Source organism: Apteryx mantelli, chromosome 8 (genome assembly GCF_036417845.1).
Source record: "Apteryx mantelli isolate bAptMan1 chromosome 8, bAptMan1.hap1, whole genome shotgun sequence".
In the NCBI taxonomy this organism is placed as follows: domain Eukaryota; kingdom Metazoa; phylum Chordata; class Aves; order Apterygiformes; family Apterygidae; genus Apteryx; species Apteryx mantelli.
In genome coordinates this window covers 9705748-9721257 of record NC_089985.1, presented here as the reverse complement: position 1 = coordinate 9721257, position 15510 = coordinate 9705748, and the positions used below count along the sequence as shown (strand labels likewise).

Below are 15510 nucleotides of genomic sequence, written 5' to 3'. Positions count from 1 at the left end.
TTCCAAGTCATGCAAGTAACTTACTTGCTTTAGTTACTGAAACACTGTTTGAATTACTAGCTCTTGCTAACCCAGCAGAACATGCACAACTCAAGGGAGGAGTGAGAGAGACGGACAGATAGAGATCCTGTTTTGGCTCACACGTCACCAAAAGAAATTTTAAATTCCACTGGAAAAGTCCTTTATAATTCTTGTTGTAGTAGGCTGAAAGAAATTTAATTTTCACATTCTAGGTTGACTCCATAGAACTAAAAACTAGAAAATCATGATCTCATTATTGTATAATATAGCAAGGTTTGTATAAGCAACAGATATAGCTTTCTAAATAAACAGTTATCTTGGAGAGAGAGAGAGAGATGATAACATTGCAAAGAGACCTTACTGCCAAGGAACGAGGCAGCTTCTCAAACCAGGCTTCCTCCGGTGAGTCAGTATAAATCACCTACTATGGTAACTCACACCATGAAACACACCACCACCAGAAAGAAGAAAAGAAAATAGAGAAATCGCCATCCTGATACTACGATGATATGAATAATATACAAACCCAAATTAAAACCAGTTGGCTGAATTATTAGACAAGCAGATAGCAGGGAGATGGTAAAAGGGGCGCCAGGGAATTCAGCATTTACTGTGTCACCTTCTGTATTTGATACTATGGAAAGGCACAAGATAAATACTACCAGGCAACCCCCATCCTCTATCAGTAAGTTTGGCATGAAATTGTTTGTTTTTTTAACAGAAATGAAAATGATTTGGGAGTATAAGGCAATATTTAGATGTTTCAGGTGATTTTCACATAACTTGCTGCTGAGACGTTGCTATGGATAGGCGAAGGCAGACTGCTTTGAGATTAATACTTTTTTCTCTTCAGCTTCTGTGACAATAATAATTACAACCATGGAATAAGTCATTTTCACATATAAAATTGCTCCCGGGCATCTGGTATTTCTGCAGTGGTACGTTCTTAACTCACAGGCAGCCGGGTATGGGATGGCAGCACGCTTTCTTCGTCTGCTTGACCAAGCCATACATTAACATCAGCTCCTGGCATTTCTGGTTTTCAGAGGTATAAAGCGGGGGGGTTCAGACACTCCTCTCCCTCTGCCAAACCTGATTAATATGGGGACAAAGAAAGGGGCCTGAAAGCACACTGTGCATCAAGGGCCTTAGCAGGCCTCTTATATATACATATATATGTGTGTGCATGTATATGTGTGTGTGTATTTATATGAAGAGGATAGAAAGAGAAGCCTCAAATCTCTGCAGAAAGTCAAGGCTTCCAGCTCACGTGTGGAAAGAGGCAATGGCCGTGTCTCTCTCTGCCTTCACCTCTCAGCTCGTTTTCCCTTTCCAGCAGTCGTCCGAATGGGAAGGGCACTTGCTGATTTTCAATACTTTACGAGAAAACACACTATGGCCTCGGAGGCCAATTGCAAAGTAAGGGGGAGTGTTTTGGCAGAGGCAGACTGCGCCATCCTCTTTTTTAAAGACGCTCCCCAAACTGGCGTAGCTTCCTGGATCTGCCCGCGCAGTGCCACCTTCCCACGTGCAACCCTTTCCTTCGGCCACTTCTGCAGCGGTTTTGGGTCCTGCCAAGACTGCCTCGAGTACACTGCTATTCGCATACGGCAGATGGCACTAGAGTTAAGTGAGCATTACGGAAATTTACTGCATTCCTAGAAAAATCAACCAAGTGAACATCAACTAGTACGCGGCTAAAGTATTTCAGCAGCAACGGAGAAACTAATTCAGAGACATATTGGGACATCGGACTGGATGTCTCTCTCCTCTACGGCCCAGACCAGGCTGTTCACTTAGGTCCCTCATCTTGGCTAACTTTGCACCTGTATCTTAAAAATATTTTCTGAAACAGAAGCAGCCACAGCATCTTACGACCACAACATTTATCAGCATCACCAAAAAGCTACCTTCTGTTCACAGAAGTTATCTTGAATTGCAGATTGCTGCAAGACAGTTTTTCCTCTGTTCATGCAGAGCATTTATCGCCAGCCTTGTCCTAAAAATGCCCAAGTTATTTGGGGGATAAACAAGCTGCAACTATGAATGAAAGACACACAAATTATGGGTGCTCACGGGAACAGCCGCACAACACAGTGCGGAGGGGTACGTTAAACTCGTGGCTCTCAGAGAGCCTCTTGGACGTACTCTATTAAAATACTCTTTCCCTCAACCCAGACTTGAGTTCTTTTAGATTCTGTACAGCTTTAAAAGTGAACTGAACATTTTGTGTTCCCCTGTCCCCGCGGCAATTCAGAACGTTGTATTACGTACCTCCAATATTTCTGCTGCTGATTGAAATTTCATATTCAAACCCCTAATACTTCTTATGACTTTGTTTGAAAATGACTTAAAATTCTTTATCATTGTAATCCAAATCATTTAAACAAACACCTACAAACACTATTAAAAGTTCCTCATCCACAAAGTACGCAATCAAATATGACATCTCCTTTCCTTTTTAGTTTAATTTCGGTCCAGTACTGAAAAATCCACAGTGGAATAGAGCTGTAGTCATGAGACAAATTAAGCTAAAATTACTTTTAGCATGGCCTTAAAAAACTCATCTAAATACATAAAAGCATAAAATTCAGGGTCAGAAGAGCTGAGCTATCCCCACTGCAGACCTCAGGTTTTTTTGCAATGAAAAAGATGATAATAGCTGACATGTCAGCAGATGCTTTTTCATGCATAAAGCTAACTCCTATTCTCAAAATTATCTACATATGCATGTATTTCTATAGGGTATGCATCACATTAATCGTCTTGCTTTGTTTTGCCTAGCAACATTTAAAGTCACATCTATTTAATGAGGTGAGAGACTACACATAGTATATGCATACATTTTAATTTTTAATCACACAGCACGTCTGTAGCAGGTTTTTTTAATAAAAGTAATGCTGGGAGAAGCTTTGTAGCGACATTTCAGCTAGAAGCCCTCTTCTTCTGCGCTACTCATACTATCTGTTGCCTTATAAACATGACTATGTTAACTGAGAACAGTGTCATCTACTGCATACATACATACATACAGGTTTTGATAATAGCAACTTGTGCATTAGTATGCAGCAAGAGAGGCAAAACATTTCACCTGCTCTCAGACAAACTAGCTCACTTGCACTTTTTCCTTCCGACCAGCAAATCCTGACTCTAGCAACCCGCATCACTCAGCTGGACATATGTGTTCAAATCCCGGCCTCTCCCCCTGGCGTCAGAGCAGCATGGAGGCGACCTATTCTCTTTCCCTGTCAAGGGCCTTCTTAAATCAATTCAAAGCCACTCGCAGTAGTCTCGGGAAGAAAACCTCTCCAGTCTCGCTCCATGAAATGGCGGTGGCCGATAAAGGCTTTGGAAAGCAGAGGTAGCTCTCTAGCAGACGTATGGCGAGGCGCTGTGGACAGGCTAAAAAGAGACAATCTAAATGCCAAAGTCTGAGTGTCTATATGCATAAAAAGGAAAAAAAAGATCAGGCTTTTCCAACTCACAAGTATGACATTGACTTTAGTTTTGTAAATATTATTAAATACTGCAGGAAGTTTCAGTATAGATCCGTATCTACTTATAATTTAAGTCCAGCTTGTAAATATATGCTGTTACTGTTCTAAAATAGGTTTTATTTTTAGCAAGCCCAGTCTCCCGCTGTATAAGCATTTATTAAAACACGCATCAATGAAGGGCTAACAAATGCAGACAATGTGACAGACGATAGTCAATTCCAAAAAGTTCAAATTTGCTTCCCCTATAGATCTACAGACGACAAAAAACTGTACACAACATTTGATTTAATTCACATTTCATCTGAGTGTAGACTTGCAGAGGAAGTGGGTTTGTTCCTGACAATTCCAGAGGAAGTTTAACAAATTAAAATGTTAATCTGTTCTTTCTCAGCTGAACTCCCCTGATGCAATCACAGAGGTATTTGACAGTGACGGATAAAAAAATAACAGGCTTTTGTGATAGCTGCTCCTGAGTTAGTACTAACGTGCAGCGACAGCCCGGCACATCGTCTGAGTGATCCCATACGGCTCAGTGTTTCCTGCCACATCCATTTTTCAGCAAGACGTACATAAGACAGGCATCGACTCTTCAGTGCCAATAATTATCATTCTTGTAACATTTCCATTATTTCATTATGCAGCAGTGCTCCCAGCGACCACGTTTAACCGCCACAGTTGCACATTTTAACTCTCCAGGGGAGCCTATTTCCTAGCACCGAGTCATGTCTTGCAAGGTTTTTAAAAACACCCATCAGTCTCCACTATCACTGACAGCTTCTCAATACTGACTATGAAGGTTATTTTATACAGAATTTTGTGTGCGACACTTCATAAACAAAGGCCAAGGAATGGCCGTATCTAGGTTTCAATTTGCAGTTCTTCCACTGTTCTGCTGTGTGGCCCAGGGAAAGGTAGCTTCACTTCTCCGTTATTAGATAAATTAGCAAATATTAAATTATTATTCAAAAGTGATAGATAACCAGTTGCATCTCCTTCTATTCAGTCTTGATCATAAAATGGCACCTCAGTAGTCAAACTATTAATTTTTGTAACAAGACTATGTGATTACTGACACTAAAATATAGAAATATCTGTACCAGCCCAGAAAAGGCAGCATGTAGTAGTGTTTTATATACACTCCTTAAAAGGGGAGAAACATAATCCTTACGTATTTTATATCCCCAAGAACTGTATGCAAAAACAGCCGTACAAACTTAAAAGGCAGGTTCCCAACGAAGTCTCAAAATTCTAGGTTAATAACGGGATGACAGCCTGAGCTTTGAACTTCCTGCGTTTTGGCAATATTGCCTATACTGTTTTAAGCGGGTTTTTTTCTAAGCAGAAAATTTAATGAAAAATCATAAAATGCTTACAGTTTGTCTGTCAACTGATTTTCTCTCTAAATGCCTATTTAAGAACACTAACTCGTTGCTTTTTAAATATATATATTTAAATTTTAATTTTAAATTGTAAATTTTAAAATGCAAACCAAAGTTAAATGGCAACTCCATGATCTTATGTATCGTTATCCAGGGGCAACTCTGACACTGGGCACAGCTCTGTCTAAATCACATGCACGTTGTCTAGGTAAGTCACTATTTTTGAGGGGGACTTTAAACAAATAATTTAAAAACTGGTAAAAAGAAATGGCAAAGCAGAGCAGGCTCTCAAAGAATTCAACAACAACGTCATGTTGATAGACAAGACTGACAAGTCCAAATACAACTCTGAATCTCATCAACAAAGTTCTTCCTTAATGCAAACAGAAATAGCAAAAGAAGAGGAGATTAATGAAGCAGTCGAAGCAGGCAGCTGAAGGGAGCCTTGCAGAAAGATCTCCCCATGATGCTGACGTGTTAAAATTCATCTACTTCGCCAGGCTCAGGAGCACCCAGTTTGCTGTAATCACTGGAGAACTTTCAACTGGATGAAGGGGTTGGTTGCTTTGTTTGTATTACAAGCAGTCAGACACAAATTAAGCCTTATATGGAACATGCTACCATGGAATATCTCTGAGAGCCCAAGATTGTCTTCGAGGTTTTGTCATAGGAAAAATGACGATCACCAGAACATTTCCTGCCCTAGATGAGGGTGGCTGACAGATTCTGTCCTCCAACTACAGAGGCATTTTTCTGAGGCAATATTCTAAGGCCACTGGAAATTTGGGGGTTGAATCACATCCTCAGTAGCTGGACATGGGGAAAAAAATAGAAAGGAAGGTCAGAGGAAGACACTAGGATATTAGGACTTGAAAATGTAGAGGACATTCCAGTTCCAGAGGCAACTTCCAAATTAGTATGAATTTAAACAAAATTGTTCTATCAAGTAAAGTTTAATGTGAGAATGATGAAAAGACCTTGATCATAAGAGCATGCACTAACTATTTTAATGAAATTTTTAAAATTTCTCAACAAAAATAAATTCTCACATTGCAAAATCAGCTACTTAAATTTCCTTTCTTGCAATTTTTCTCCCAAGTTTTGGTATTGCCTATTTAACAAGTCTCCCTTCTCCCTTTCCGTAACATTTTGCAAATCCATCCTCACACACAGGCACATACACACTGCCACACTCTGGTCTCTCTCTATCTTCTGCATTTGCCTTCCTCCTCCCCCTACTAGAATCTAACATTCTAGAAACTATTTTTCTTTAAAAAAAAAAAAAAAAGTAACAATAATTTCACCCCCAAGCTACATTAAATCTCGCCCTGTTCCCATCAATCCCCCATTCCTCCCAAACCTTCACCCTGTCACTGGCCGACCCACCGCCTGCCTTCTTCTGCCTGCTAACAAGACCTCCTGCACATCCGGCTGGAGGGCCGGCCACGCCAAGTGCCGCACTCGGACTCCAGGGATTATCCCTCATCATGCACGTGATTATTCCCCATAACGACATCGATTATCTCTCCCAGCCACAGGTAAGAACTAGAGAGACAAATCCCGGTCAGAAATTCCCAGGTGACACAAAACGTCAACCCACAGTTCGAGCAGTTTCCCGGGGACCGGAGAATCTCCCTAGGAACGCCCAGCTTGCAGCGCCCGTTCAGCTTGGGGTTTTTTAAAACTGTTTTTTCTCCCCCCAACTTTTTTCTTTCATAAAAGAGTTGCTTAGGATGTAAACATTTTGTCAACTACAGGCCAGACAGGGATAGGGAGAACGCACAGTCAGGAAGGAAGTTAAAGGCTCTTTAAAAATCATCTGTATTTATGACAAATTAACGAAAAGGCTGGAAGCTTGATTTAAAAAAAATACAATGCAGCTCACTTCGAAGGCTTTTTGGTTTTTTGAGATTTTTTTTTTTTTTTTTTTTTTTTAGAAGAATACATTCCACTGTTAACAGCTGCAACTGTTTTTTTCTCCTTCCAGTTGCTGGAACTACAGGCATGCTGTTTTGTCAGCGATAAAGAGCAATTGAATGCAGACACAAAATATTTGTGCCTGCTCCCTTGCTCCTGCTGGAGGCTGACTGGGCAGGCAGTTTCACAGGATGATTTCAGGCCACCATTAAAGAATTACTTCTTTCTTATCCTGGCTATGCCATATGCCTTCAGATTTCATCTTCCTTCTAGGATGAGGGTCAGCTAGGTTTTTATTTTAATACGATTTTAATCTATGCTCCTCAGACAAGTTCTCAGAGCTGCGTGTTATTTCAGACTAGCTGATTCCTGAAAATTAAGAATGGTTTTCTGAGAGTCTACGCTGTCGCCCCACTACGTCATCTACACATTGCCCCACTGTTTCTCAAGAGGTCTGCATGCATCTTCTCACTTAAAACCAATTTTCTTACCATTTCTGATTTATTTTTAGCTGCTGTAAAAGAGGCTCCTTTAGCGTTACGGGATTACCCTCCCCAAATGCCAGCAAGTTTCCCTTTCTCTAGCAAATTCTCCTTTTGCTCTCACTTTCTCCTCAGGTTCTTTCACCTTTTTTCCAGAGTAATTCCTTCAGGCATGCTGAGATAAACACTGACAGATGTGACATGAATACAAATGTTTTAAGAGTTGTTGCTTTTTTCATTCTAAATACTAAAGCTATATTAACCACGACTAAAAGATTTCTTCAGCATATCTTATCATCAAGCTTAATATAATAGAAAGCACAAGAGCTTCACACAGGATGCAACTATACTGCTAGCACAATAATCACCACTATGAAATGATATTTTTTACTTTTTGAAAGCAGTTGCTTACAAAGGTCATTTCTGAAAGCAGCTGTACCTCAGGAACAGAATGAAGAAATATACTGAACTGACAGCAAAGTATCAAATCTACATCCCAATCCCCTCCCGAAAATAAACTCACTAACAATTCCCAAGCGATCAAGGTATTGTGTTCATCCACTGCTTGACTACCTCTGCAAAGAGGAGGACAAGGGCAGGAGAACTAGCAGAGCTCCTCTTTTTTCTTCTCTATTTGCTGCCTTAAAATAATAAGACTTTGTGAAAGAAACAGAGCTCAGATATGTCCAAAGTGAAACATGTTTACGTGGAAAAGTGAGAGCATTTCTCCTTTACTCCCTTTCACGCTTACTGGGTACCTGGAAATATTTACCTAGCTCTTTTTGATACCTGAGCACCAATATACATAAGAAGCAATACTCTTAAGGAAAGAAATACTGAGTTATGAGCGGTATGTTATTTGTTTAATTTATAATGAATGCTATCAATGTGTGTGCAGCAAGCCTGAAAACCCCCAAGTAAAATACTTCACACTAAACGATAACCAACAGCATGTCATATTTATGAAGCATTTTCCATTTGAGAACCTCAATTGTTTTATTTATTTGTATATAAAAAAGAGCAAACAGGATATGACCATCTCTATGTTACAAACAAGGAGGCCAAGAGTAATGTCTGTGATTCATCTAAAGTCAGAGAGTAAATCAGTGGCAGATTCAAGAACAGGTTTAATTTTACTGATGCCCTAACTTCTCACTGACAAAAGGAAGTACTAACATTTTACCAAAAGAAGTATTCCAGACTATCAATCTATTCTATCTTTTTTAAAAGGAAGTGCAGATATGTCTGCAATACAGAAACATAACATTCTGTGTCTGGAACGTATGCATATTTTGGCTGAAACAATAGGAAAAAAAGAAAAAAAACAAAGCTTCATCCAATTGTGCTCTTCAGCAATTCTTACTAATTAATATTAGGTTATCAAAGCAACTTGCAATACCCTTACCATCTTTGGACATTCTGAATTGGGAAATCAGTTTAGAGCTTTCCCACCAAGAGCCTACTCTTGACAGAGTATGAGGTATCTTCAAAAAATTAGAATCCTTAATTTTGAATCAATTATTTAACAAATTAAATGAAGAACAGATGTGTGCATCAGAAATTTCTATTTAGACCCCCTAGCAAACAATGAGGCAGTCCAGAACACTAATTTTAAAACCAAACCAGTGTTTCACTGAACATCTCTTCAATGTATCCACCAGTTCTGAAGAATTTAGTTATACACTGTTTGAAATCAAACAATAAATGACTCCAATAAAATGAAATCAAAAGAAAAAAAGTTCTTAGCACAAGTTCTTAGGTTTTTCTGATTCAGGTTTGTGACATTTTACCTCACAGAGCAGTAAGTCAATGATGTGGAAGACCATGCAGAGCGGAAACTTGGCAGTAAAAAGAGTGAGAAACCACTGGGATGCATACATATGAGCTTCCAAATTCAGGTCTGAGAAATGGCTATACAAGTCAGGCAACTGCTCCTAGAGTAAAGGAAAAAACAGACGCTTCAATACCTCTCATTAATCTTCTGATTTCATGATAAACATTGTCTGTAAGTACCAGGTTGCTAAACACTGAAGAACAGAACAAAATGAAACCCTGGCTACTTCTGAGCAATAGAAGTATGTTTCTTCATGAATTTCAGTGTCCATGATTATGTTTTTTTTAGTGAGATACCCACTATAGATTCTGTTTTAGAGAAGGTACTGCAAGATTATAATAAGAAATTACAAAATCTTAAACAGAGAAAAGGCAGAGTAGTTGTGAAACGTATGCCATGCATGGTGTATATTTTTAAAAGTTATTCCTTAAATGCGCCTTGTTATAAATGTTTCTGCTAAAAAAAAAGAAAAAAAAAGAAAAAAAAGATACTGGAACAAGGAGTTCAGCCTGCAGACCATAAAACAACAAAGCACATTATAACTTTCACAACCGCATGGGACAATTTCTCTAGCTAGGCAGCATATATGAGCAACGTAAAAGAAGTGCTGATAATTCTAGTGTACATTAATAACATTATGCATCTTCAGTTACTAAATAAAAATTTTTGTTAAGGTATGTAATGTAAATACTGAAAAGACTATATACCAAAGTAAAATATCAAATGAATTACATATTTGCTATGCAGAAAATATGCATAAATCAACAGCTGTGGTCTGTGAACTGTTTTGTTTGTTTTTAATACATCTCACAGAAGGAAACATGATCCCCTTTCTGCTCTGGGCAGCTGACCCAAACAGCTAGCTTTCACTACGGTAAGAGAAGCACAGGGCAAAGCTTACTGTTAATAACTGCTTATTAGTCAGCACAACAACTTGTAACTGTTCATTTATGTTAAGTTGCTCTGGACATGAAATAATTACATCTGAGAAAAAGGAGCAAGGTATTCAAATCACAGTAGGATCTACAAAATGACCCAACACTCGAATCGTATTTCATCATCACCAGCATGTCCTGATTTGCCAGACCACCACCACCACAAGTCCCAGAAAGTAGAACACTGATGGTGGCAGTCCAAAAGATTCCCTGGCCTTAACAAACCACAGAAATTCTCTTTATGTGACATCACAAAATAGGGACGAGAGAAAGTAAGCAAACAGAGACAGGAAAAAGAAAAAACAAACAAACCCACTCTACTTGGATACAAAGATTAGCAGTAAGATTTTGTATATGAAAGCCAAAAGAAAACAGAAATAAAACTGACTCACAATGTTTGGATTTAGATATTACACTTCCCTGCATACAGGGCTGATGTATCCAAGTTTTGGTTCAACTCCACCTCTAAAAGGAGAGGCTTTTTATTGTCCAGTAAGTTATGGAAGAAAAGCATTAGCCTCCTCCTCACGCCAGTATTTCAATTTATGAAAGTACAAGAATTTTTTACCCTGGCCCCACCTGCATTAACTTCTCCAGCTGGAAAAATTTACAATGGAGATCTTCAAAGTTATTTCTGTAGAGGTCCCTCAAGCCGTAGTCATACATTATTTTCACCAATACACAGAATGCTTGCTCCTCTGGCATCTGTTTGGAAAAATACACAAAAATAAAAACAGAGCTGAGGTTGGAAATTCCTTACACAAAAACACACACATACATCCACACTTAAATCATTTATGCATGATGGATTCTAAACCAGGGATATATTAAAATTTTCATTACAGCACTCTGTATTTAGAATTAAGCAACTACAATCTCAAGGGAACTATTCTCCTTGATGAGGACCTTGATCTGGCTCTGTAAAAGTTTCTTTGAAGAAAATGTGGGATCAGATCATAGATTCATAGAAGCAGACCTGGCTACAACTGCACGACTGTCTGGGCACGACTGGTATTCTTTCTACCAATACATAAGAGACCAGCCAGTACACAATTCCCTTCTACAGAACAACAGTTAAAAAAAAGAGAAAGAAAAACAGCAACCCGAGACAGTGATTTGTACTGAGAGAGACTTGGTTAACTGGGAAAAATGTCTGAGGACACTAAGGGATAACCAACCCTTACTGAAAATAATGCTTATTTACTTTCACCCAAACCCCAGGATGTCAAATGCTCTGAAGGCAGGCTTCCCAAGATGGATGTGGAAATAACCAAGTTGCCTTCAGAACCTCATCGTGAGACCAGGAGGGCTGATTCCATCCGTTAACATCACGGCCTTTTCAGGAGCCTTATCTCTATAAACTCCATATTTCATCTTGACCAAAACTCCTTATCCAACAGAATTATAGCAAGCAGTACTACGGGACAAACTATGTGAGCCAGTCTAAAATTATGTTCGTTGGCTTGAGCCCATTGAAAGCTGCGTTTGCGTGAACGCTTGTGCCATCAAACTTCCACTGGTGGGACATCTCCCCCATTCCCCCTGCCTTCAGGGAACATAAGAGTAAGATATGCGTAAGCAGAGTCACTGCAGACCCCAAATCAGGTCATCAATCACTTAAAAAAAAATCTTCCTTTTGCAGGCACCAGATTGTTACAACTGAAAACAATTATCGAGAACCAAGAGTGACAATTCTCGACCTTTTAGTATATCCCTTCATTCACCCTCTTGCCAGCCCCTCAGCAAATACCAGCAATAGATAAAAGCTCCGTATTTTCTTCAAAGAGAATTTTAGTCTCTTGATATTCACCTCCAGGGTTTCATCTTTTATGGTTTAGACTATGATTATGCTCTGTCTCCAGGGCCCCAGTTGAAGCAGACGCTTTCATTTTCAGACAGCGTATGTGACAGTAACTAGTTAACATCAAGAAATGCCAGATCCACTGCTAGCGACCTGAACGGGCTAAATTCACCTAGAACAAGCTGTTATGAATTTCAGATCTCTTCACCACAATTTTAGCTAGATAGAACGATCCCCACTGACAGCAGATAAAGGCTGCAGACAAAGTTAAGGGAAGAAATAGCTTTATGCTGACCAAAAAGCTTGAATCTGCTCTATAACAAGATGAATGCAATTTTTTTTTAAAACCTATTAGAAAAGGAAATGTTATAAATGGTGTATTAAAATGAGTGTAATTGCCATTTGGTATTCCTTCTGTACAGGGCAATTTTTTCTAACTCCAGAAACACTAGAAATGAAGGTGATCCTCTATAGTAATGATAGCATATGACTAAATCACAGGAGCCAAAGTATCAATCAAATGTTAAGAATGTCATTCATTTCTAAGCAATTTTGAAAATGGATTATTTTTCAAGTGGAAATTAAAAATCCTTCTTTAGGTAAATTTTTAATTGCAAAAAAGGCATAGATAAGCTCATTTTCACTATATGTGGGATTGCAGTGTGACTAATTTCACATTTATCTTGAAGAATCTAAAGCTTCTCTGTAACACTTTTATTGGGCAACATGCTCCTTAAATCTGAAAGGAGTCACAGATCTCTTTAGGAATTATGACTTATAGTTAAAATAATCTGAATTTGATTTCTTGGGAACTGTGTATGTAATATATATATATATATATCCCCAACAGCCCCATACAGAACCACACTATGAAATGATTCTAATCATGATTAATAATTTATTAATTAAAGCTTGACAGAGAAAGCAGGCAACAGCATAAATAACAGTGGTTGGGATTTGTATTCCCCCACCCCACCCCCATGTTCTTTACAATACTCATACAACTTAAATCCACTGCTTATCCTCTGATATATCGTGGAATTTAAGCAGATTGCAAATATAAAAATTGTACATTTATCTATCTACACACACACACATATATATATGAAGTGAAAGATCAAAGGTTTTACAGTTTTTGGTTACAGGCTAAAATATCATGGTTCAAATTCAGTTTTCATTCAAAAGATTTTATAAAATGTCCTTAGGAGAAAAAGTCTCATTGAAAATTAATGGGACTTTGCTCCGGTTAGCTGCCCTGAGAACACCTCCCAAAGTTGAATTCCTCATAAATGCAATGGGAGTTTACCTAGATGAGAATCAGATTACAAGAAAATATTAATATATAACAAATGAATTTCAGGTTTTGGTATAAAAGTACTTGATAATTTTAAGAAAGATAACCTCTATTGTCAAAAGTTAAAATGCTACAAGATACATTACTTTCATCTACTAAAACCCCTAATTAATCTTGAATTAATGGATTTCACCTAGATAGATGAAATACACATTCATAAAGATAGAAACCATTTGTACACTATTTGCCAACAAGCAATAAAAGGATAATGAATATAGACAAATAAACAACAGTTAATACCTGTCAAACAGTATGTTACAGTACTACTGTTTTTAAAGCTGCTTTAAAGCTTTCATTTTGCAATGAACTCACATGAAGAAGTAGCACAGCTGCAAGGAAAGACTGTCCCTGACAATAGCCAATGTCTTCATCATAGACAGAATACGCCTAGAAAAAACAAAAGTGACCAAACATTTCAAATCTATGTATGCATTACCAAAATGTATTTTAATCAATGAGATATTCAGAATATGTAATATTATGGAGGCTAAAAAGATAACGGGAAGGAAATTCTAACCATGCTTGAACAGGCTTTCAATACATTGAAAACACGCACAGTTCATCCTCAGTCTTACACACACACAATATTTGTAATTTTTTTTTTTTTTTTAAATCATGGAAAGATTTGGATGCAATTTCCCTTCACTTAAACCAGGGATAATTCTGCTGAAGTCAGTACTGATATAATGATAATAATATAACAAGTAGGAGCTAAGGACTAGGCTGGTTTGTGTTATGGGGAGAGCGCTTGTTCATTTGTTTTGGAAAAACAAACTCTTCCATGAGTTCAGCAGAGGACCTGAGGATGTTGGTTAGGAAGCCACTGAGGATTATTCCAGGCTGAAAACTTCAGCAGATGCAACTTTTCCATGTCCTTACTATGCTGAAAAATGAGTGAGACTCCTTTTGCTATGGTAAGATTGCCATACTACCACGAATCCTCACTGAGGAAAAAAGCTTTGCCAAGCTTCTGAACACTGAGTTCAGGAGAATAAATTTAACCATGCACCTTTCAAACATCTTTTGTACTTTAAAACATTTAATAATATTTTACAATTGAAACTGATTTTTTTTCTCCTGAGGCCCTAGAGTGATTCTTTTCTTTCTTAAATGTTTTAAGAAACTGAGAAGCAGTTCACAGTTTTGACATTAAAAGCATTATCGCTGGCGCTCACTAAAATAAAGGGTTAGCGCCTCAGAGAGACAGCACAGGAGTTACCCCACGTCACTGACAGATAATTTTTCCAAAATTATAACAGATAAAGGCTATAAGGAGGTAGCCCTTTTCTATTATGGCTGTATTTGTTATTCAGCTCAACTGGAGAACGACGGAGAAAGACTCTCCATTTTTCTGTCACGCAGACCTTATTCACATCAGCTTTTAAGTGACCTTATGGTCATTATTAATAGTAGAAACGTCCTATTTGCTGAGGCCAGCCATAGGCTGAGTCCTTCTGCAGAGAGGATGCGGCATGGTCCAAATCTGAAAAAATTCTGTACATTAACAACGATGTACCGCATGTAACGCGATGATGGACATTTCACGTTGCCTTACTTTTCAGAAGGAACAATTTATAACAAATAACACTAATATTTCTGTAGTATCCACATCCCAACCTGTCTTGAGTATATCACAAGTGCTGTGGTTTCATTACTGCATCCGTAGAAAAAATTAAAAGCACTAAAACTAATACCCATCTTCAGCATTCCTACTGTGCCCTAACTGTAATACATTACGTCTTTATTAGAACGACCTTCTGAAAGATGAAATATGGGGGACAGACAATAAACTCGCTCTGCAAACTGCAGAGTTCTCGCGATGTGCCCACGAAGTCCCTGACCACACCTCTGCACCCAGGTTCTGCTGAAAGGGCTTGATACCGTCCCTCTGCCTCGTTTCCTGCTCTCACGAGGCCACATCTTGTGAACGCAAAAATTGCTTCGTAACCTATTACACCACTACCCCAGTTTCAAAATGAAGGTCTAAATTTATTATGTCAATATCAGGGGTCAACATTTTTTTGAAAAGAGTGAGGATGACACCGCTAATGGTAACTCGGAATTCCCTGCTAAGGCTACCTCTTTCTTACTATTAAAAACCAAGACCCAAAACGAAAATAACCAAACCTTCCTTTCCCCTCACTCTTCGGGGACAAGAAAATTGATCCTGTTTTTAAAGAGATGTCAGAGGCAGTCAGCAATTTAGGAGGGAACTTGAGAAAGCGCAAGCAGCAGCAGGACTGACAGCAGGGGCGGCAGAGGCGGCCACGGCCGCCGCACGACTGCGCTG

General features: G+C 38.6%; 1 protein-coding gene across 5 annotated transcripts in view; it reads right to left on the bottom strand.

Moving 5' to 3' along the window:
- RABGAP1L (RAB GTPase activating protein 1 like) overlaps window positions 1-15510 on the bottom strand; it is a 273751-nt gene that overhangs the window by 83646 nt on the left and 174595 nt on the right. For all 5 annotated transcript variants that reach the window (XM_067300572.1, XM_067300569.1, XM_067300568.1 and 2 more), the window contains 3 exons: window positions 13533-13607; window positions 10645-10770; window positions 9087-9230 (listed from right to left, as the gene is read on the bottom strand). In XM_067300572.1, coding sequence (XP_067156673.1) covers window positions 9087-9230; window positions 10645-10770; window positions 13533-13607 — 345 coding nt within the window. The remainder of the gene's footprint in view (window positions 1-9086; window positions 9231-10644; window positions 10771-13532; window positions 13608-15510) is intronic.